This window comes from Natator depressus, chromosome 4 (assembly GCF_965152275.1).
Source record: "Natator depressus isolate rNatDep1 chromosome 4, rNatDep2.hap1, whole genome shotgun sequence".
Taxonomy (NCBI): Eukaryota; Metazoa; Chordata; order Testudines; family Cheloniidae; genus Natator; species Natator depressus.
The window spans coordinates 107,156,864-107,178,770 of NC_134237.1; the positions used below are offsets into that span (position 1 = coordinate 107,156,864).

The following is a 21,907-nucleotide window of genomic DNA, read 5'->3' on the forward strand; positions in this document are numbered from 1 at the left end:
CCCCCCCCGAGGAGCAGCGCTGCTGGACCGTTGGGCTGCCGCGGCGTCGGCTGAGGGCGGCGCTGTCATTCCCGGCTCGGGCCCTGGAGCGGGCGCGGTGGGAGCTACTCGACGCCCCGTAAAGCGAGGGGAGAAGCGGCGGCCGCGGCTCCAGCCCGCCGCCTTCCAGCACCACATGGCGGCGGCGCTAGCAACACAAACGCCGCCGCCGGCCCCGCCCCCGGGGCGCTCACGGCCGCTCTAGGCCGCGGGGAACAGCGACTCCCGGCCCGGAGACTCCTCCTCCTCCCGCGGCGCCTTCGGAGTCCCCCCGAACGGGCGCTGCGCTCCCCGCCATGCCGCGCCCGGGCCGCTGCCCCTCGTCCTGGCTGCTGCCCGCGCTGCTCTTGCTCGGCGGCGGCGCCTCGCTGCCCCCGGGATGCAAACAGGACGGCCGCCCCAGGAGCCCCGGCAGGTCCCCGGCCGAGGGGAAGGTGGTCTGCAGCAGCCTGGAGCTCGCCCGAGTCCTGCCGCCCGACGCGCTGCCCAACAGGACGGTCACCCTGTAAGTACGAGGGGGGACGGGACGGGTCCCCTCCGGGTAGGCGCACCCCGCTCCAGGCAGTTCCTGCCTGCGGGACGCGGGCCCGCCCCCGTCTGCAGGGCTGCGCTGGGCCAGGGGGCTGCCCTGCCAAGTACCGCGTTAAGCGCCTGCCACCGGCCTTAGCGCAACGTGTGCGGGGAGAAGCGACCAAAGGCGAGTCTACTCCTGCCCAGCCATTGCCCCCAGCCCCACCGAGCATGTAGCTGATGGTGACTGCGGCCAGGAAAACACGCCCACTTGGGAGGTGGTGCAGAGGGGTACCTTTTGTTTTGGGATCCCTCCAGGCTGTTTATTATCTAGTTTTATTTCTAATATTTATGCTCTTGTTTAGTTTCCTGGCGCTGGTGGTGGTTCTTAAGGAAAAGAGAAACCTAGAGCTAATGTAGGTTGTGCAGTTTACAAGAGTAGAGCATCTCTCTCGGGATGTATCATCATCTCAGGAATAAATCAAAAAGAAAACAGAGGCTAAGGTTACTCACCAGCTAGGAGGGAGTGTGGAGACAGTCTAGACTAGAGCAACTGGATGTGAACTAGCACTTAGGGCTGGGCTGCAGTTGGGTATCCCGCCCTCACAAATTTAAAGGGCTAGCTACTAACTAGACAAATATGCTGGGAAGACTTCCTGGAAAAAGGGTGAACCCACACTTGGGTACTTATTAATCCCCATTCCGGTAGTTCTAGTTGAGAACTTGTTTCTGTTGTGGAAGATGTGTGGAAAAGACTTCCTAATGTTTTCAGTGCTAGAGTTTAATGTCCGGAAAAAAATTTCTTTGTTTTGTCTTTTTTTCTAGAACAAGAATTTGATATTTGATTTAGGTGTTAGTTTAAAGATTACTGCTAGTATCGAGTCATTGAACATGTTTTTTTTAAGTTGTAGTATGCATGCTAAAGAAAACATGTTTAATACTATTAGTGTGTTTTCTTTTCATACTTGGCTTGATTTTTTAATTTAACCGAGACTTACAACCAAAGAAAAAGCATAGCCTAAAAATGTCAGTTATTATATTTGAGATTGTTGGAGAAAAAGCACTGAGTGCTAAGTATTTTATTCAACTTTGAACAAAAAACAAAATCAAAACTTGAAGGCCCACAACTTTCAGATTTATCCTAAATATAAACAAGTCTGCTAGAAGTTTAACAAGTAGATGGCACTACATGCTTACATTTTTTAATAGTAGAAATTAAATGAAAATGGATGGCCTAATATTAAGCCAGTTTAAAAAAAAAAAAGAGAGAGAGAGCCATTTTTATCATTCTGATTTTCTTGAGGTCTTAGTTTGATATTTGTATAAAATCCATCTACACCAGATACTGTTGTCTGGAAGCAATGAATCCGCAGCTGTTGTAGCTTGGATAGAATAACACGGTTTTGGAATTATTAGAATGTAAGGCTCAGCATATACTTACATATGCTCTATGCATGTGAACTAGTCCCACTGAAGTCAGGTGGACAACTCACATTTATAAGTGTCTGTAGCATTAGGGCGTAGATGGTTCTTGGGTTTGAAGTATAGCCCTTGGAGAATAGGGAAATGTTCTCATTCCAAGGCAAGTCAGATTTACTGTAGCAAAAGGGATGCAAGCATCATGTTGCATTATGTGAGTGAGCTCAAAATGGATGTGATATCAAGAAGTCCATGAAAATATAGTTGGAAATTGATATAGTTACATCTTCTGTTAGAACGTTGAAAAATCCACTCTCCGATAGCAAGTGGAAATCTTTCATGGCAAACATGGAGTCCTAAGCCATCAGTTTCTGCAGAATTTAACTTTTAATTTAAAAAAATGAATGTAATGATATATTTTCCTCTGAATGCAGATAGACCACTTCAGTACCAACACTTATAGCTTTGCCCAGTAGTAGCAGCATGAAACTAACAGGAATCTGGTCAGTTTCACCTCTGTTATTCAGAAGGACATGGACAGCAGTGATATTTTTAAGTATGCTGTCAATGTCACAGTGTTACTGCTTCTGGAAAGCTATCAGCAGCAGAGGCATGAAGTACAACTATGGGAAAAGGGGGAAGGAAGGAAACAAACAAACAAAATAGGAGGATGGGGAGGTGTAAAGTATTGGAAACCACCAAGAAGCTCTGGGGTGGGAGGGAGAGAAGAAACAAAACAGTCCTTCTCCTTTCCAGCAGCTAGAGGCTACTGGAGCTACACGTTCATCTAGCACCTACTAACCAGAGACAGATGTGAAAAATAGTTCCGAAGCAGGATCCAGGTATAGCACCATGGCAGAGATCCTCAGATCCATCTGCTTGCATTGAGAAGGGGTTGGGCTTCTCGCCAAGGTGCTACTCCAGGTCTTGAGGGTGGACATATTTATTTCTTTCATATCTACCTCTGGCAACTAGATGTCAGGTACATTTTCAGGTACGGTTTACTACTATCACAGTTTTAGGGCCTTAAGTAGTTCAGAAGAGAGAAAAAGAAGAGAGCATGATAATGTCATCGTCGAACTGACACACTACATACACACACACACAGTTGAGAAGAATTACTTGATTTATTTTGTCGTGCAGAATTTCTTCATTAGTCAATGTATGTAAATAGAAAACATTGTAAATTACTTTTGTTTTTAGTTGGATTGAGGTTTATAATTCCTGTTGAAAGTTGCTTTTTCTCTCTCATCATATTTTCCCTCTATTTCATGTATACGCTAGTCTTTGTAGATTGCATTTTTATCACATGTCTTTAAATAGATACAGTGTAAGGAAAAAACTTGGCTTTCCATAGCTTGTCTATTTCTAAAATTAAGATAATATCTACTACACAAATATGTTGTGAGGACTAATGTATAACAGTGCTCTGAAGCTGGAAAAGATAAATATTTAAAAATCTTTGACTTGTTTTTGAATTCAGCACATTTTCTATAAGACAGTTGACACCATATTCTGTTATGGAATATACTTTTTGAAAGATTTAGAACCTTGTGTTGTCATTTATGACCCCCCCTATTTTTTGAGAGGTCTGTTCCTTTATTGAGTTTACCAATGGCATACATGAAGAATGTTTTAGATAATAAAGATACTGAAGGCTTCTGAAGTACATTGTTAAGGACCATGGATGCTGGAAATTGTACCATAGAACTCTCACCTGCAACGTTATCAGGTTGGATTAGTAATTGCTTAGGATTTGAACATATTTTGCTGGCAAGTAGCATATTTTAAAGCTAACATATCACTTAATAGTTCATCGTCTGGGTTGATAGGGGAAAACTTAATGGAAGGTTCCTCCTTGTGATTTGGGACAAAACTGCTCATTGATTCTTTGTACTGAAAAAATCCAACAGGAATCTAGATGAAAGAGAAACTTTGTATTATTCTGTAAACTTTAATTCTACTTATGAGAGACTTACAAAAAGGGAGGAGGAAGGTTTGTGTCCTTTTTCACTTCTTTATTATGTATAGGCTTGTCAGAAATCAGTTTTTATTTTTTTATTATTTTGATGGATAATATAAATGTTTAAAATATACTTTTATTTGTATCAATTTAAATTTTCACAGTAGCAGGAAATTATGGGAGTGTTAATGACCACATCAAATAAGTTCTCAAGGAACCTTTTTTTACTTTGCCTATCTGTAAATTTTTATTATTGATGGAAATATTTTTTCATCAGATTGGGTGCATATGATGAAACTGGTGTTCACCATCATTTACTGATAAAATCTAACACTTCCAAGCCTAATCATGTTTAATATAAGGCCCGAAAAGGCCTGTACATTTTTTTATTAGAAATTGAAGTCTAGTCTGTCAAGTCTTCCAGGAAAAGCAGGATTATGACAGGGAACCTAGTAGGATTATGACATCAGATGCACCAAGCCAGTGAGAGAGGAAGCAATATTTTAAGAACATAGAATTTGCCAGAATGGTCTCGATCAGTGGTCCATCTAGTTCAGTATTCTGTTTTAGCCACTATCAGAGGAAAGTACTCAAGTAGAGAGTTATGGAGTGACCTACCCACAAAGAAAGTTTCTTCCCAACCCCACTAGTTAGGAGCTGGTTTATGTCTTGAAGCATGTGGATTTATCTCTTCCAGACCCTTGATTTATTAATTTTGCTTGTTTTTTTTAAATCTTTGCTATTCTATCTCTGTTCTTATCTGTATAGCCAATCCTTCTTTGAATCATGTTAAGCTCTTTGCCTCCATGATGTATGGCATTCCACAGGCTAACCGTGTGCTACACTTGCTGCTTTTCATTTTCACTGAATTTTCCCTTACTCCTGTTATGAGAAAGATCAAATATTTGTAGTAATTCTACCTTCTCTATACAATTCATTATATACCACATCCTTAAAAATCTTCAAGTTCTACAGCAGAACCAGAAAATATAACTTTACATTCCTGATATCTTCAAAATAAAATACAGCAGAAAAAAAAATCTTTCTTTGTAGAAACATAAAGGCCAAAAATAAGAGAAAAGGTGGAGTGCACCCCATATATTTTTCTTTGTTATGGGTTGGGTAAGAACCATAAGATCAGCTGTTTTTGTTTTATTTGTTTCCCGCTCTCTTACATATGTTCAGAATTTACTGGGTTTATAATTCTTATCTTCAGTTATCATGCAACAGGGCTAAGGCATCACGTCCAAATGGGCTTAGAATAAGAAGCATGTCAACTCAGCAAAACCTGTGAAAGTGTGTTTGCAGGTGTTATATAATTTAACTTTTTGTCATAAAAAGCAATGGTAAATTAGAGTAAATAACCTCTTCCTTGCTGTTTTCAAGATTAACTTAAAGGGGGAAACAGTACATTTAAAAATAATAGTTACCTTTGAAATTTTATACTTGTTTTGAAGAGAAGTAAGATCACTAACAGATTAGAGAAGTTTTATTTCATTCTTTCTTTTCAGTTTCTGTGCTTTGTGCATTTGAGAACTGTTTGTTTTTTTAGCAGTTTCACCGTTTTCTCTGTATAGTCAATTGCTTTTCCTTGCTGTTTGTGTTGGTCTTTCACATGACAAGAGAGGACGAAGGATTTTTTAAAAAAAGTTAAAGGGTTTTAAAACCACAAAAACTGGCCTGGGGGCTCAAGGGCAGGTGTAGAGCCCCCTGGGGACCCGCAAGCAGGTTTCAGGGGGTCTGCCAAAACAAACCAGAGAGCAGGGGTGCCTGTTAGACTCACTGGGGCCCAGGGAAGAAAGCTGAAGCCCGAGCCCAGCCACTCAGGGTTGAAATCAAAGCCTGAGCAATTTAACTTAGCAGAGCCACCTGTGGTGTCAGGCCCCAAGCCCTTGCCCTGCTTGCTATCCCCGAATGCCAACCCTGGCTTTTAATCTACTGAATATGGAGAAAAACAGTTGTTGTGGCACAGGTGGGCCGGAGAATTTTTATAACATGTTGTGGGGGGGCTCAAAAAGAAAAAGGTTGAAAACCCCTGGATTAGGGGATTGCCAGAGAGATAAATGATTGAAAATTGGTCACTCTGATGTAGATGGGCTTCATTTTAACTAGATGAAAAAAGCTGCATAGTAGCTTTTATTTTACTCTAAATTCTTTTTACGGTAATGCTAAGTTGCTGTTTTGTTTTTTGTTTTTCTCAGGGATGGGGAAGGACTCACTAAGGGAGATTAAAAGCACTGAATGAAACCCTGACCTCATTGAAGTTAATGGCAAAACTTCCATTGACTTCAGTGCAGCCCATAGTGTGTAACTTGTCACAATTCAATTAATAAACATTTCTCTTGAAACCATTTACTACAGTTGACTTGGGTACAAGGCAGGCAAAAAATGGAGGGGAGAATGAAGGAAGGAAAAATCCAAGAACCTTTAGATGAAGTCCATTTGTGGCTATTGATCAGGCTCTTTCATATTTCTTCCTTCTCCTTAGTTTGGTAGTAGCTGTTGCAGATGTTGGCAGGGTTGGCAAATTCATTCAACTAATCAGGTGCACTGAACTCCTTTCTTTCTCCTGTGACAATTCCAAAGGGTAGTAAACAATTGTACAGTCATTCTTCATAATGTTTCAGGAATATTAATTTGAGTTTAATTTTTTAGTTGGAGTCTAGAAAGACAACTGTCTAAGTTTTTTTTTCTCCTGCTGATAATAGCTCATCTTAACTAATTAGCCTCTCACAGTTTGTATGGCAACTTCCAACTTCTCTGTATGTATATATGTAACTTCTTACTATATGTTCCATTCTGTGCATCCGATGAAGTGGGCTGTAGCCCATGAAAGCTTATGCTCTAATAAATTTGTTAGCCTCTAAGGTGCCACAAGTACTCCTGTTCTTTCTAACTGCCTAGCTAGATGTTTTAAACTGATGTCCTGTAAAACAAACCTGTTTTCTCTTTTTTTCAATTTTGCATTTCCCCCTTAAAAAGATAATCTGAAACAGAAAAAGTCCAGGAGAGAAGAAAGGGTATGTCTAGACTAGTTTATGGCCTTATTGTAACTTGAGTTGAGTGTCTGGATTAGCGTTTACAAAGGTGCTGGTTAACTTCAGTTGGTTACCGGTTAACTTCAGTTGGTTACCAGTTAACTCAGATTACACAAATTGTAATCTAGATCAGTGGTTTTCAAACTTTTTTTCTGGGGACCCAGTTGAAGAAAATTGTTGATTCCTGCGACCCAACGGAGCTGAGGTTGAGGGGTTTGGAGGGCGGGTGGGCTCAGGGCTGGGGCAGAGGGTTGGGGTGCAGGGGTGAGGGCTGCAGGGTGGGGCCGGAAATGAGGGGTTCAGGTTGTGGGAGGGGGCTCAGGGCTGGGGCAAGGGGTGGGGTGCAGGAGGTGGTCAGGGCTTTGGGCTGGGGGTGCAGGCTCTGGGGTGGGGCCAGGGATAAGGGGTTTGGGGTACAGGAAGGGGTTCCAGGTTTGGGGAGGCTCTGGGCTGGCGCACGGGATTGGGGCATGTGGGTTGGGGCACGGACTTACCTCCGGCGGCTTCCGGTCAGCGGTGCAGCCAGGGTGCAGAGGCAGGCTTCCCGCCTGTCCTGGTGCTGCAGATCACGCTGCACCCTGGAAGCAGCCAGCAACAGATCCGGCTCCTAGGCAGAGGCGCGCAAGCGGCTTTGCGTGACTCTTGCCCACAGGTCCCCCTTCCCTCCCCCCCAGCTCCAATTCAATAGTTTCTGGCCAATGGGGGTGTGGAGCTGGTGCTCAGGGTGGGGGCAGCGCGCGGAGCCACTTGGCCCCCTGCCTAGAAGCTGGACCCGCTGCTGGCCGCTTCCAGGACGCAGCACAGTGTCAGAAAAAGTAGACACTAGCCTGCCTTAGCTGGGCAGCACTGCCGACGGGACTTTTAATGTCCCGGTTGGCGGTGCTGACCGGAGGAAGGCAACCCAGTGCCTTACATGCCGCTACCCATGGTTTGAAAAACACTGATCTAGATATACCAGAGAGACCGCTTCTATAAAAAAACAAAAAGACAAATTGTATAGACTTGAAATGGAATTGTTTACACAGTCAAGGTATGATACAAATTGAGGCACTGATCGTTCAGTGAGCTGATCTCATGGTTGGGCCTTAGTTTTGGTACAAAAGATGATAATCAGTAATGTTAGGGTCATATTGAAAACAGTCTTTAAATAAAATTTGCAGTTTTAAGTCCCATGCATATTGTAAAAATATGTATCTGCTGACAGAATTTCTCTTCATCAGCACTGAAGTAAATTCATAGCTGTTGGACTATCAGCTGTGGGGTTCTTTTACCTCACGTCAGCACTGGAACTTGAATTACCTGACTGAACTTACTCCTTGGAACAGATGAATTGTTCAGGAGAATATTAAGATCTCTTCTGAAATAGGTAAACTCCTTTGAGATGCCCAGGGGCTTGAATGATTGTAGTTCACGTTTGTCAACCCTCTCCTACCTGCCTCCAATCCTTTATTTATAAACTTGATGTATTTGATGCAGGTTGCCAAAATTGTGTATGAATTTATACATGCTACCTCGTCAATTTCCAAAGGGCAGTTAAATGTCTTTGATTTTTTTTTTCAGTTTTCTGTATTATGAAGACTTGTTGCACTATAGGTAATGTTGTTGATTTGCACGTAAATTAGAACTGAAGTCTTTGTATGTGTGTAAAATGCAGCCATTTCAATCTGCTTTTAGTGAAAATTGAAATTAAATTTATTTATATTGTTTGCATGTAAATATAAACAGAGGGCTACATTAAAAGAACAAGAACATTACTCTTGCAAAGTCCACTAGTACTCAAAAGTTAAGAAATACCAGAATTAAGGTTTCCCATGCTTGACTTTGCACCCTTAACATTCTTTCAGTGAAGGATTTTTTTAATGCAACTTCCTAAACTTTTATTAAGATTGAAAAAATAAATTCCATCTCATCATTAGCACAGTTGGAACCTTTAAATCCACAGTATGGTGCTTGACTGCTTGAGCTAATAACTTGTAGCAGTAGTAGGCTGGTTTGTTCTCTGTCGCTGTGATTACAGAGCAATGTAAGCCTAGGGTTAGTGGGACTTGCATCAACTGACCTGTGTCAAGGAACCCTGAGCTTTAGTGTCTATGGATATGTCTACACAGCCACTAAACACACACAGTTGACTTCCATAGCAGCCACTTTGCAACAGCTGCTCTGAAAAAAGTGTGAGGAACCAAGCTAACTCTCCCACATGAGTGCGATGGAACTCCGTAGTGGACTGTTTTGAGCACTGTATCAAGGACTGGCCTGATCTGATGACAGTTTGTGAACAAAATTGTGAAAAAATAGATGGCACTGTCACAGCCAAAGTTCTCAACATTGGGCTTAAGAGAAATGTTGAACACATGCTGATTAGCCTGAAGCCTATATCTGTAGCCTTGAACAAAATGCAGGGAAATAGCTGTTTTATTGCAGACACTGTTGAAATTTGGAAGGAACTCAGCGAGCTCCTAAAAAGAGAAATATGCAGTGACAGAGTTAAATTACAAGCATTAAAGAAACAAATGGGACAAGCACTAAGCTCATTTTCTTGCAAATATTCTCAATACTCGGTACCAGGGTCAAACCTTAACTGCTGAAGAAGAGGAGTTGGCTATGACATGGACATCCAGCGATCATGCCTCCATAATGCCAACTATAATAAACTTCAGAGCTAAGGGTGAATCATTCAAGAAATATATGTTTGCTGATGATGTTTTAAAGAGAGTCACACCAGTGAACTCATGGAAGTCACTTAAGCATTTGGATTCAGAGACTGTTGAAATGATAATCTCTCTTTTAACAGCAGTAACTGCTTCTGCCGGTGTAGAAAGAATATTTTCTTCCTTTGGATAAGTTCATTCCAAATTGAGAAATCGTTTGGGACCCGAAAAAGCAGGAAAGCTTGCTTTTCTTTTCCAGATTATGAACAAACTGGAAAATGAAGGTGAAGACGACTTGTTAGCTGCAGAAGCCAATATTTTAAGTTTCTCATGTTGACCTGGCTGACCTTGTCAGTTTAATTTTTGGTTTTTTGTTTTAAATATTTAATTCAACTATTAGTTAAAAACAATTTTAACAAAAACAAATGATTTTAAAAAACGTGAATGTTTCACTAAATTCAAAAATTCAGATGCTTGTTTTGTTAAAATATTATGTTTCCTGTTGGAAAAAAAAAATCCAGAATACATAACATTGTTGTTTTTGTTAAATAAAACAATTTAAATATTTGTCTGGTGGTTTTGTCCTCCTAATACAGCACGGCAAGAAAATCCTCCAAATATTAATGATAGTTCACCTCCCAATGACTTAATAAATATCTGCTTCATTTACCTTCGGTAAATGAAATAACCAATCATTCATTTTGTGATATAGCTGTAAAACTAATCTGAAAAGTTTTCAAAATAAATCCCTTTAAAAATGTATAATGTGTATCTTCTAAAAATGAAACCTACATCTATCTCTGAGTTGTGAAGAATATGTATTAATGTTATAACAACCACCAAGAATGCACTTTTGTGTAGAAATCCATGATTAAATCCAGTCTTCCTGACTAGTGATTTATATCAATTTGATTTAAATAAAATCCACCCTGCTCTGCTCTCTGGCCCTTGCTCCCAGGGCCTCCCTGGGGCTGTGTGCACAGGGGTTCCGTGCATCATCAGGGTAGCGAATGGGAGCCAGCACCAAAACTTCGCCACAGCAAGGAGGAGCCAGAGGCACTGCCGCAGGAGGCTGCAGGGAAGTTTTGGGGATGGCTCCCGCTCACCACCCTGACAGTCCACTCTGCCTGGGCATCCCTGCACACATAGCCCCAGGAATGGCAGAGGGTGCCTGGTAGCAGGGGCCAGAGAGTGGAGCGAGGACCAAGCAGCTGCCCTGCAGGTAGGGGGAGCGGCAGAGCTCCCAGCTCAGCCCAGATGGTGGAGGGATGACCCCCAACATCCCGGTGGCTGGGAGCCACCTCCCACTTGGCAACTTTACTCCATGCTCTAGCAGGGTGGATTTGATTTAAATCAAATTGATTCTAGTCAGGAAGACTTGAGTTAATCATAGATTTCTACATAAATGTGCATTCTTGTTGATTGTTATAACCTTAATACATATTCTTCACAACTCAGAGATAGATGTAGGTTTCATTTTTAGAAGGTACACATACATTTTAAAGTGATTTATTTTGAAAACTTTTCAGATTAGTTTTACAGCTATATATATAGTCTCTCACACTATAGAATTTATAATCCCTATTCCATGATGAGATATCTTTGAGCTATAATGTATCTTAATTACAACTATCCTTAGATAGGTTTCTTCCCTCAAAAAGCATTTTATCAAAAAAATCTGATTTAAATAAAATCCGATTTTTGATTTTTTTCAAAAAATCATTGATTTATATCCACCCTATGCTCTGGGCAAGCTTCACTCAGCAGTGAGGAGGAGCCATAGCCGTGAAAGCAACAGGAACAGGGAGCCCACTTGACCAGGCAGTAATGGCACTTCTGTCCACTGTGCTGTCTGCCTGCAGTGCTGCTCCTCTGGGAGCAGGAACTCTGGGATAAATCTGGAGGATTTCTGGGACCTGAGTCAACCTGGGGCTGCATGCACACAGGAAAGCAATAGGGCTCAGACGCTAGGTCCCAGATTAACATGGGCTCGGACCCTGCAGGGTCCTGGGACTCATGCTGGAAATGGTCCACCTTGATTGTCATGCACTTTGTGGGGAGAGTGGTCAGTTTGGATGAGCTATTGCCAGCAGGAGAGTGAGTTTCTGTGTGTGTTTGGGGGGGGGGGTGAGAAAACCTGGATTTGTGCTGGAAATGGCCCACCTTGATTATCATACACATTGTGAAGAGAGTGGTCACTTTGGATGGGCTATTACCAGCAGGAGAGTGAGTTTGTATGTGGGGGGGGGCGGAGGGTGAGAAAACCTGGATTTGTGCTGGAAATGGCCCAACTTGATGATCACTTTAGATAAGCTATTACCAGCAGGAGAGTGGGGTGGGAGGAGGTATTGTTTCATGGTCTCTGTGTGTATATAATGTCTTCTGCAGCTTCCACAGTATGCATCCGATGAAGTGAGCTGTAGCTCACGAAAGCTCATGCTCAAATAAATTGGTTAGTCTCTATGGTGCCACAAGCACTCCTTTTCTTTTTGCGAATACAGACTAACACGGCTGTTACTCTGAAACAACACATTTTCTGTGTGGAAGCAAAGGGGGTTTGGCTTGAGCCCAGGCTCAGACAGGCTTAAATTGCTATGTAGGCATACCGTGTGTGGACTAGCCACTAGAGAGGGATTAGGCATTCTTTGCCAGTGGGTTTCCTGGCTGGTCCTACTGATGACAGTAGAGGAATGTTGAGGCTCAGGAATACTGGGTTCAATTCCAGGTTCTGGAGAGGGTTCAGCTTGAGTGGTTATAAACTCATGCTCCTGACCCTCCCTTCTATTACCAGTTCCTGCTCATGTCTCCTCTTCTGCCTCTTATCTCCCTCTTCCTCCATGCTGCCTGAGCACCAGCATTTGGGGAGGCGAAAAATGCAGTAGGAGCACAGGAGAGGCAGTCTCTGGGCTCTCATTTCTGGTGCCCCATGCCACAGTGGCTGTTGAGAGCAACAGTTACAGGGATGAAACATGCACAGTGTAGATGGAATATTCGGATAATGCTTCTAGCCTCTCACAAACCTCCACTGAACATGCGTGACTTCTGATTTTCAAAGGCTTATAGGTTGGTCCAATCTGGATGATTTTTTTAACTGGGATGGTAAAAGGCACATCCTTGAAACAAGGGCAATTAGCATCTCCATCCCCCTGACCTCTGTCAGATATCAAGTCAAGCTCAAGCATGGGGGCCTTTCAGTGAAATATTTATAAGACTTTAACAAAGGCAAAATAATGGGTTTTCCTCAGAATGTTCTCAGAAACTGCTGCATAATTCTACCTTAAACATAAAAAATCAGCCTGGCATAGAAAACTTCAGTCAGACCAGTTAGTTTGGAAGTTAAGTAACTGAATACGTGGTCTTATGATGGAAAATGGTGGTTTTCCCCATAGTTAAGGAAGTCTACTCCACCTATAATAAAGAAGTAGTGTTTGAGTTAAGCCCTGGTCCTGTAATTGACTTCTTGGACCCAAAGCCCCATTGAAGTCCCACATTATAATCAGAAAAAGGGTTGGGGTTTAGACTGTAAGATATGAGGGGGGCAGGGACCATTACTTTTATGTTTAAATAGTAGTCAGTACACTGGAGCTCAATAATATATCTGAAGACTGATCCCATGGTTGGCTTGGCTTGTATGTTTTAGAGTTCCTTAAATTCAAAACTCAAATGAGCATGCTTAGTTTGTGGGATATTAATGTATATCTGGTTAACAGGGAGTTAATTTCACAGCCTAATTAAGATGAGTCTGTGAAACTCCCATGGTATTGTTTGTCCACCTGCAGACTAGAGTTCGTTGGTTTTACGTTAGTAAGTTTACCAGAAAGGATCTAAACAAAGAGATGTGCATGTAATTCCTTTAAAAAAAGAACCATATTTTCAGAAAGTTTCTTCACTGGTCTGCTCACAACTTTGCATATTTAAATATTTGGGTGTGAACTTTTGAGTACTGATATGTACATGTGCAAATGTTAGAGCTTGAAGCACAGAACTCTTGTTTGAATTTTCACAAAGTTACACATGCACAAATAGAGACTTCATTGCGTTTAATATCACAACTGTAATTTTGTCTAACTCCTAAATATAATCATGCTAACTATATCTGATCCATTAAAGAGCTGGCAGACACCTAACTAATCGATCCATCTGAACATTTGAGTGGCCCTCCCATCTCTGTAATATGAGTTCCTCCTATTTCCAAAGTAAAAGGTAATTTTTATCATAAGATAGGGCTCTTGAGCTTTATAAATAGAGCAAATGGTTATAATTCCATGTTTTAGATTTGATTTTTAATACTCTTCTCCCCTTGGGGCATCATCTGATTGCTTACTAAGCTTGATGTTCTGAAGGAGCTGGGATGTGCCACTTGCAGACCCGAAGCTTTGTTTTTGAGCAATATGCTGCCATCTAGTGCATCCCCACCCACTTTGGGTTAGCAAGTAGCATGTCCCCCTCCCTTCAGAACAGTCTGATGGTCACAGGGATTTGTCACTTGAGGTGACCAAGACTTATTTTTTTCACATATAGCTAGTCAAAACCCATTTCCTTATTCATATTCTGTGTACCATATGGAAGGGGGTAGGGATGTGGCATTTTGGTCAAGAGCAAACCGGGTGGCAAAGTGGCATTTTCTGTTTCCTTCAGAACAGTCTGATGCTCGTGGGGTCATAACCGTTGTGTTGACCCAAGACTCATTTTATCACACAGTCAGTCAAAACCCAGCTCCTTATTCAAACTCTAAATACAAAGTGTGAGTGGCATGTGGCAGCATATTATGTAGGAACAAATCTTTGAGTCATGAGTGGCATATCCCAGCTCCTTAAAAACAGGCTAACCGTTGTGGAGATGTCGCTTTGCGTGACCTGAGGCTTATTTCATCATGTGAAGTCCACCCCCAGTTCCTTACTTGATTTAATTAATAAATAAAAATATAGATTTCTAATTACTTATCACATAAATGTGATGACATTTCTACAAATTTAATCTTGCATTGAAATATTTTAAAATAATGTTGGCCTGTGAGTAAGGAATTGCGAACTACATATAGGAAGTGGGTACTACCATATGGCACACTATTCCTGTCAGGGTTCCCTCCCCACTCTGAAATCTGGGGTACAGATGTGCGGACCCGCATGAAAGACCCCTAATCTTATATTCCACCAGCTTAGATTAAAAACTTTCCCAAGGCACAAATTCCTTCCCTTGTCCTTGGACGGTATTGCTGCCACCACCAAGTAATTTAAACAAACATTCAGGGAGGGGCCACGTGGAGGCCTACCCCCCCCCCCCCGATTTGAAAGTATCTTCTTTCCCTATTGGTCCTTCTGGTCAGGTGCCAACTAGGTTAATTGAACTGATTAACCCCTTACAGGTAAGTGATTCTGTACCTCTGGCCAGGAGGGATTTGATGTTACTGCATACTTAAAGGTTGTTACCCTTCCCTTTATTTTTATGACAATTCCATACTAAAATAAGATAATGAGAAAAAGGAACAAATCTCACCCTTATCAAAAACCTTTCCTCTTATGCAAGAGGAGGTGCGACAAAGTTCCTCCATTTGCAGTTGTTTATGCATGAATTTTCACCTATAATAGTTAACTGGCAAAAGTTACCTGAAATAAATGTTTTCCCTACCAAACTATGTATCTTGCAGGATATACTCAGGAGATACTCTTTGACATTTTGTGCAGGTGCACAATTTTGTTGAAGAGATGAATATCAACAATGGGTGGATGACTGCCAAGGAAAAATTTAAACCAGAATTAAATTTCAGAACTTTCCTATGGAAAATAATATACCAAAACGTCATAAAAATTCAAAGGGCCTAAGAACTATTCACCACTATTGCTTTCTAAAATGAAGTTTGGGCATTTTGATTAGATGGGCTCATTTATGTGACTACCCATAGTTCTGAAGACACTGTGTCAGAACGCATATACACAAGGGGCCAAAATTAAGTTTGCACAGGCAGTCTTAATTCTGGCATTTCTTACTTGGAATGCTTAACTTTGCAAACTTAGTATTCTTTTAGTTTTTGTGTGTTTGCGCGTGCTCTCAAAAAAAAATTGTAGTTAAATCAGTACATACAATATTGTCTTTCTTCAACTTCTTAGCTATCTGTGTAATTGATGGCTGAATTCTTGTGGTTATTATAACCTTTTAAAATTTATTTTCAGTAGAACTTTAAAGTTTTCTTTGTTATCAGTAGTGAAGTTACTTGAACATATGGTTTGTACTTCATAGACACAACTACATATTCTATTATATATAGGGCAAGGATTTTAAACAAATGAGCCATGTTGATTTCAGCTTAATTAAAAATTGAGGAGGGGAGTCAATGCTGAAAAATATTTTCACTTACAACAAAAATGTCAAACTTTTATACTTGTCTGAAACAGTGTGTAAAATTTAGGTGTATATATACTGCCTTTGTTCCACTAAGGAACCTGTTGGAACTCTTGGTGCCAACTGGCAGAGGGCACAGTGAGTGCATAGGGTTTTCACAGAGATCCCCTGGGTCAGATATGTGCCTAAGTGTTCACTGAAGGCTGTCATGTGAAGTCTTTACCAAGAACCAGTAGCCCACTGGACGTTGTAAGTATTGCAAAATGTGGGTATGGATTATATTTGGATGAATATGGAGACAGATGTGGTCCCCTCAACTCAAAAAAGATATATTGGCATTAGAAAAGGTTCAGGAAAGGGCAACTAAAATGATTAGGGGTTTGGAACAGGTCCCATATGAGGAGAGATTAAAGAGGCTAGGACTTCTCAGCTTGGAAAAGAGGAGACTAAAGGGGAATACGATAGAGGTATATAAAATCATGAGTGGTGTGGAGAAAGTGAATAAGGAAGTGTTGTTTACTTGTTCCCATAATATAAGAACTAGGGGCCACCAAATGAAATTAATGGGCTGTAGGTTTAAAACAAATAAAAGGAAGTTGTTATTCACTCAGCACACAGTCAACCTGTGGAACTCCTTGCCTGAGGAGGTTGTGAAGGCTAGGACTATAACAGGGTTTAAAAGAGAACTGGATAAATTCATTGAGGTTAAGTCCATTAATGGCTATTAGCCAGGATGGGTGAGGAATGGTGTCCCTAGCCTCTGTTTGTCAGAGGGTGGAGATGGATGGCAGGAGAGAGATCACTTTGATCATTACCTGTTGGGTTGACTCCCTCTGGGGCACCTGGCATTGGCCACTGTCGGTAGACAGGATACTGGGCTGGATGGATCTTTGGTCTGACCCAGTATGGCTATTCTTATGTTCTTACATTTAAGGAGTTACCGGTATGTTTTTATACTGAAAATTAGGTTCTTGAGGTCTTGGAGTTAAGACAGGTCACCGGGAGATGACATACCTTGGAAATATTTCTTTCACTCAGGATGTAACAGATGCTTATCTCCCTGTCTGGTAATTTGTGTACTGTGTATCATATGCCCCCCAATGTCTCCGTATTTGTATAGGGAGGTAGGAGCGGAATGAAATCTGCACGAGAGGAAACAGACGGGGGAAGGGAGATGTCCTCCTCTATGAATAGAGACAAAGGATTGTTATGGTATATGCTGGGGTGCAAAGAAACACATGGGATCCTTCACCAAGGAGGCAAACTGACAGTATGCTTGTCTCATGAATGAAGGTCACAGGCAACCTGGCTGTAAAGTGCTGCAAGGATTTTGGGTGAGCGATACTCTAGAAGACATGAGAGTATTTTGTTAATTAAGTATAAGATCTAGAATGCGTGTTATGATTTTATTTTGTATGTAATTGTTTCAAATACTTGTACTTGTTACTACTTGAATTTCTGTGCTTTGTTAAATAACAAAGCTTTGCTTCTCTTTCATTGTACTGTCTGTTCTCCCTGTGTAATTGCTTCCCTATAGTAATTCCCAATTTGTACTACGCTGCCATTCCATACACTAAAATAAGCAATTAAATAGTTAAAGCCAACATTTTAAAAGTGTAACTAGATTTCATGCCCCATTAATAAAGGACAGAGAAGTTCATACCTCTCTTTTCAGGCTGTCTGCCCTTTGTTCACATTTGAAAGGTTATCTTTGCAGTCACAAGGGCTAGACTTTTTTAATATAATGAAAGCTTAGATTCTGTAAGATCTAAATTTGTCAGATGGGCCACTCAAATGCATCAAATGGGCTAGATCAAATCTGCTGTTTTGTTTTCACTGTGCCAAAAAAGGTAGGGGTAGGGGCTGTGTGTGTGTGTGTGTGTGTGCGCGCACTATTTTTACCACAGGATGACTAAAGAATATTAGCTATCCCATTGTAAAATCCTAATGGTATCAGACCACCTGTAGATTTTACTGTGAGCTAGTTAGGCAAGGTTAATGCTATATCCCCACCTGTGGTTGACTTCACCTAGCTAATTTCCATAAAAACTACAGTGCTTGTCTCTGATAGGACTTTACAGTGGGGATAGCTAATGCACGTTAGTTATCTGGTGTTAAAAAAAAAAAAACACACTTTTTTTTTTTTGCTTGTGAAGACATGACCGAGTTAATCTTTTTCCAGTAGTTTAACATTTAAAGAGTATGGCAAACAATGAAAAAGAACTTTACTGTTGTTGTTTTTTTAATGTATTAGGTACTTACATGAAGAAAGCAGCGAAACTAGGTGTGGATTAAAAAGTTACAGTGCATATCAGTACTACTACTTCAAGGCATAAGTAGGATTTTGGGCAACTGGGATCAGAGAGGAGCATTTTCTACCCTACCCATAAAATGGTATTTAACAGCAAACAGGGTGCTTTTTTGCATTTTTCTGAAAAAATGGGGATAGGGTCATTGCCGAAGACAAGATACTGAACTAGGTAGACCAGTGGTCTGTTTTTGGCACAGGAATTTTGTTTCACAAACAACTGAAGAAATAAATATATAACTTTAAACTTAAAATGAGCATAACAATATGTTTTACTGATTAAGGTGTGCAAACATTAAGATCCTGCAAACCTTTACACACTTTAATATTCCTTAATCAGGATTTAATTTAGTTCCACTGAAGTCCAGGGTTCTACCCGGATGAGTGAGGATTTACAGGATCAGACCCTTAGTTTGTTATGAGGTGATTTAATAATATTAACCACAGAAAAGGCTTTTTCATATTGTACTTTGGTCGTCTGACTAAATAGTTTGATGTAATAGTCTCCTGAACTCCAAGCTCTAGTTTTAAGGAGTAACAAAAACAAAAAAATAAATTAGCTTGTGTATCTCCACTGTTCTTACTTCACACATTTGTAGTATGTCTGTACTTTCCTTGTGGGCTTTTGAGATCATATAGTAAATTAATTCATTCTTCAGAGAGTGGTTTGAATAGTGTGTAGTAAATAAGGCATGGGGACACATACTGAACAGCGAGGAGAAAACAAAATATTGAATAGTTGCTCATTAAGTGTCAATCCTGTACACTGACTAAATCAGGCGGCCTGTGGAAAAAGATATGTGATCATGTAATTAAAGATTATCATAATGCATGTACACAAGGGGACCTAATTTAAAGTTGCACAGAAAAGGTTTTCTGTGCAACTTTAAATTAGGTCCCCTTCTGTACATGATTCTGGTATTTCTTAACTTCTGAATACTTTACTTTGCAACATGAATGATGTTCTTTTAAGGTAGTTTTTTTGTATGTATTATTGATTTTGTTTAATTCAAGCTAAATCAGTATCAGCAAGGTTTTGGGCTGCTTAAATTTGTGTACATGAAGAGTTTGGACTTTTTTTGACTAGATGGATTTCAAAATCAATTCAGTTTATCTGCTGCAAACTTCCAGTATAGAAAAGGCCACTTCTCATTTCCCCATTTGTAAAAAAGATAGGAAAAAAATACCGCCTACCTTTGGAGAGTTGTTGCAAAGATTCAGTAATAACAGCTCTTGTGGTGGTTTTCTTTCATATGAAAAAAGGTCCACGGTTAACCAAGTACTATACATGTTCTGCACAGTAACTAGTTTACTCTTTTTTGCCTTTGACAGTAATTCATTACAAGACAAAATGCTAGGAGTCTGAAAATATTGGGTTTATATCCTTGTGTAAATCACAACTTTTCCAAAATAAGCTTTAGAAAGAGTATTTGTCTTTTTGCATGTTTACTGTTTTCAGCAGAAAACATTTTTCTTGGTTGTACAGATCAAATAGTGATTTTACTCTGATTTTTTTTTTTTTTGCTGGTAGCAGACTTCCTAGCCCCCAGAGTATACCTTCCTGGCTTGAGTTGTTTTAGTGGATCATTCATTATTGAGCTCAATAACCTCAATTATTTGCATGTTTTTTAAACAAACGTGTTCAGAAACTTTTTGCAGCAGTATTGAGGTGTTTATTTTTATGTAGGCTTTTAAGATACTTGTGTATCTCACTTGTACTATAAGAGTTATATTAACAGAGTTAAAATTTAACTTTAAATTCCTATTTTTGTTACTTAATTATTTAATTATATTATTAATTATATTAATTATTTAAAACATACTTGTATGGCGAAGATTAGTTGTACAGTATGAATAACTTTTTTTTTCTGGTGCCAGACATTTTATTGTAGTTTCCTAAAGCGAAAAATAGTTTAATTTTTATTGCTTTGTCATGAAAAAAATGATAGTTGTACCACTTTTATCTTGCATTGTGGAAACAGCCTCTTCTACTCTTGCTAGTACTACCAAGTCAGCACAAGGATGGGAGAATGAGTTGGATTCTGTTCTTGCTAATTCTGTTGAAAATTTATTGTTATCCAAGTTGTAATTGCAGGCCCAGTGGAGTTACCCAGTTATAAATGTGGGCAGATACTTTATTATTAGTGACAAGGCACATTAAAAAGAAAGAACAAAGCCTGGCTGAGTTTGCAAGCCTGGTGCTTATGCTTTTTTTTTTTTTTTTTTTTGTAAACTGAGTAAATGTGTTATGGAAATCCTTGACATCCACATACAATACAAAATGTTGATTTTTATAGTCACTTTTTAGAATAGAACTGTGCTTAAAAGAAGGACAAATGAGATTTGGTACATAAAGAGAGCTGATGCCCACTTTACCAATAATATTTCTAAAAATAATTTTGTGAGTTAGCATATTTTAAACATTACTTTTATTCTAAAAGCATTAATATTTGAAGTTAATAATTTAGCAGAATTATTGATCACAAATAGTTGTCCAAATGATACATTTCATTGTGCATTTATAGTTCTGAATTCTAAAAGCAAATATAACTTCCGTTTACTTTGAGCTGAAGTCTTTATGGTATTCTGTCATCTTATGCCACATCTCTAAACGCTTCAAATAATGTATGGACTGAATATATTAATACCAAGTTGTAAACTGCATTTTTTAAGATTACATTTTTAAGTCTGATGAAATGCCTTAGCTTTTTGATTGTACTAAAACCTTTATGGCTGAGCAACTAACAGACCGTGCAGAGAAAATACTAAATCAGATTGATTGTAATTCGTTCATCACACTCCAGAGAGATGCTTATCCTGTAACAGGTATTCAGGTGCTTCTACATTTGGGCTCTTGTTTCATAGGTAATGTCAGCAAACAAAAGGATTTGTAATTTTTATTTAGTTTAATTCAAACTCTAGTAAGTAGTTTCATGGTGTCTTCTGCTCTATGTTGAGTGGCTCGTCTTTCTGGAAGAGAGACAAATTAATTCACTAAGGTTTGAGATGATAATCTGAAAGTTACAAATTATGTACAAATGGTTTTTTCACCACTGAGCCAAATCATAATATTTTTTTGTTTTTGTTAGTCTTGACTTGAATATTTTTCCGTTTGTTTACTTTTGATTAAAAACCTGTGTTTGGTTGGCCTTTTTTTGTTGGTGCTTGTCTGTCTTCCAGCTGTGTTGGCTATTAACTCATCTGATTAAAGTTGATGAATTTTCCACTCCCAAACCCTTCATCGTCCTGATTTGTGCACATTCTAGTCAAGACAGAATTAGAGTACCAGAGGGTACTTGCTCTGAATATTTTTGGATAGGCAAGATGAAACCCTGGGCCACCACTTTTGTAAATGCAATGAAAGGCTCTCAGTATGTACATTGGAACCTCTTGTAAATGTAATACTGCTTCATACATGGCATTTTGAGGAGTTACTAAATTAAAGGTCCAAATTCAATAGTTTTCTGAAGTTGTTGTAAGTACTTGTTAGATGGACTGATTTTTTTTTTTATAACATTGTTATAGCATGCCATAAGTATCTGTGACAGTTCTTACAGAAAACAAAGACAAGGTCTCTGCCTTAAGGAGCTTACTATCTATTTCAAACATATAAGATGAATATGAGGTCAAGGGGGAAGTTTTT

The 21,907-nt window shown here is 39.9% G+C and overlaps 2 protein-coding genes across 2 annotated transcripts in view; one reads left to right on the top strand and one right to left on the bottom strand.

Annotated features, from left to right (window-relative positions):
- LOC141986744 (cytosolic beta-glucosidase-like) overlaps window positions 1–1,121 on the bottom strand; it is an 83,538-nt gene extending 82,417 nt beyond the window's left edge. The window contains exon 1 of the mRNA XM_074951602.1: window positions 1,063–1,121. The gene's annotated coding sequence lies outside the window, so the exon portion shown is untranslated. The remainder of the gene's footprint in view (window positions 1–1,062) is intronic.
- ADGRA3 (adhesion G protein-coupled receptor A3) overlaps window positions 295–21,907 on the top strand; it is a 130,208-nt gene continuing 108,595 nt past the window's right edge. The window contains exon 1 of the mRNA XM_074951601.1: window positions 295–544. Within this exon, the coding sequence (XP_074807702.1) occupies window positions 336–544 (209 nt within the window). The 5' untranslated portion in view covers window positions 295–335. The remainder of the gene's footprint in view (window positions 545–21,907) is intronic.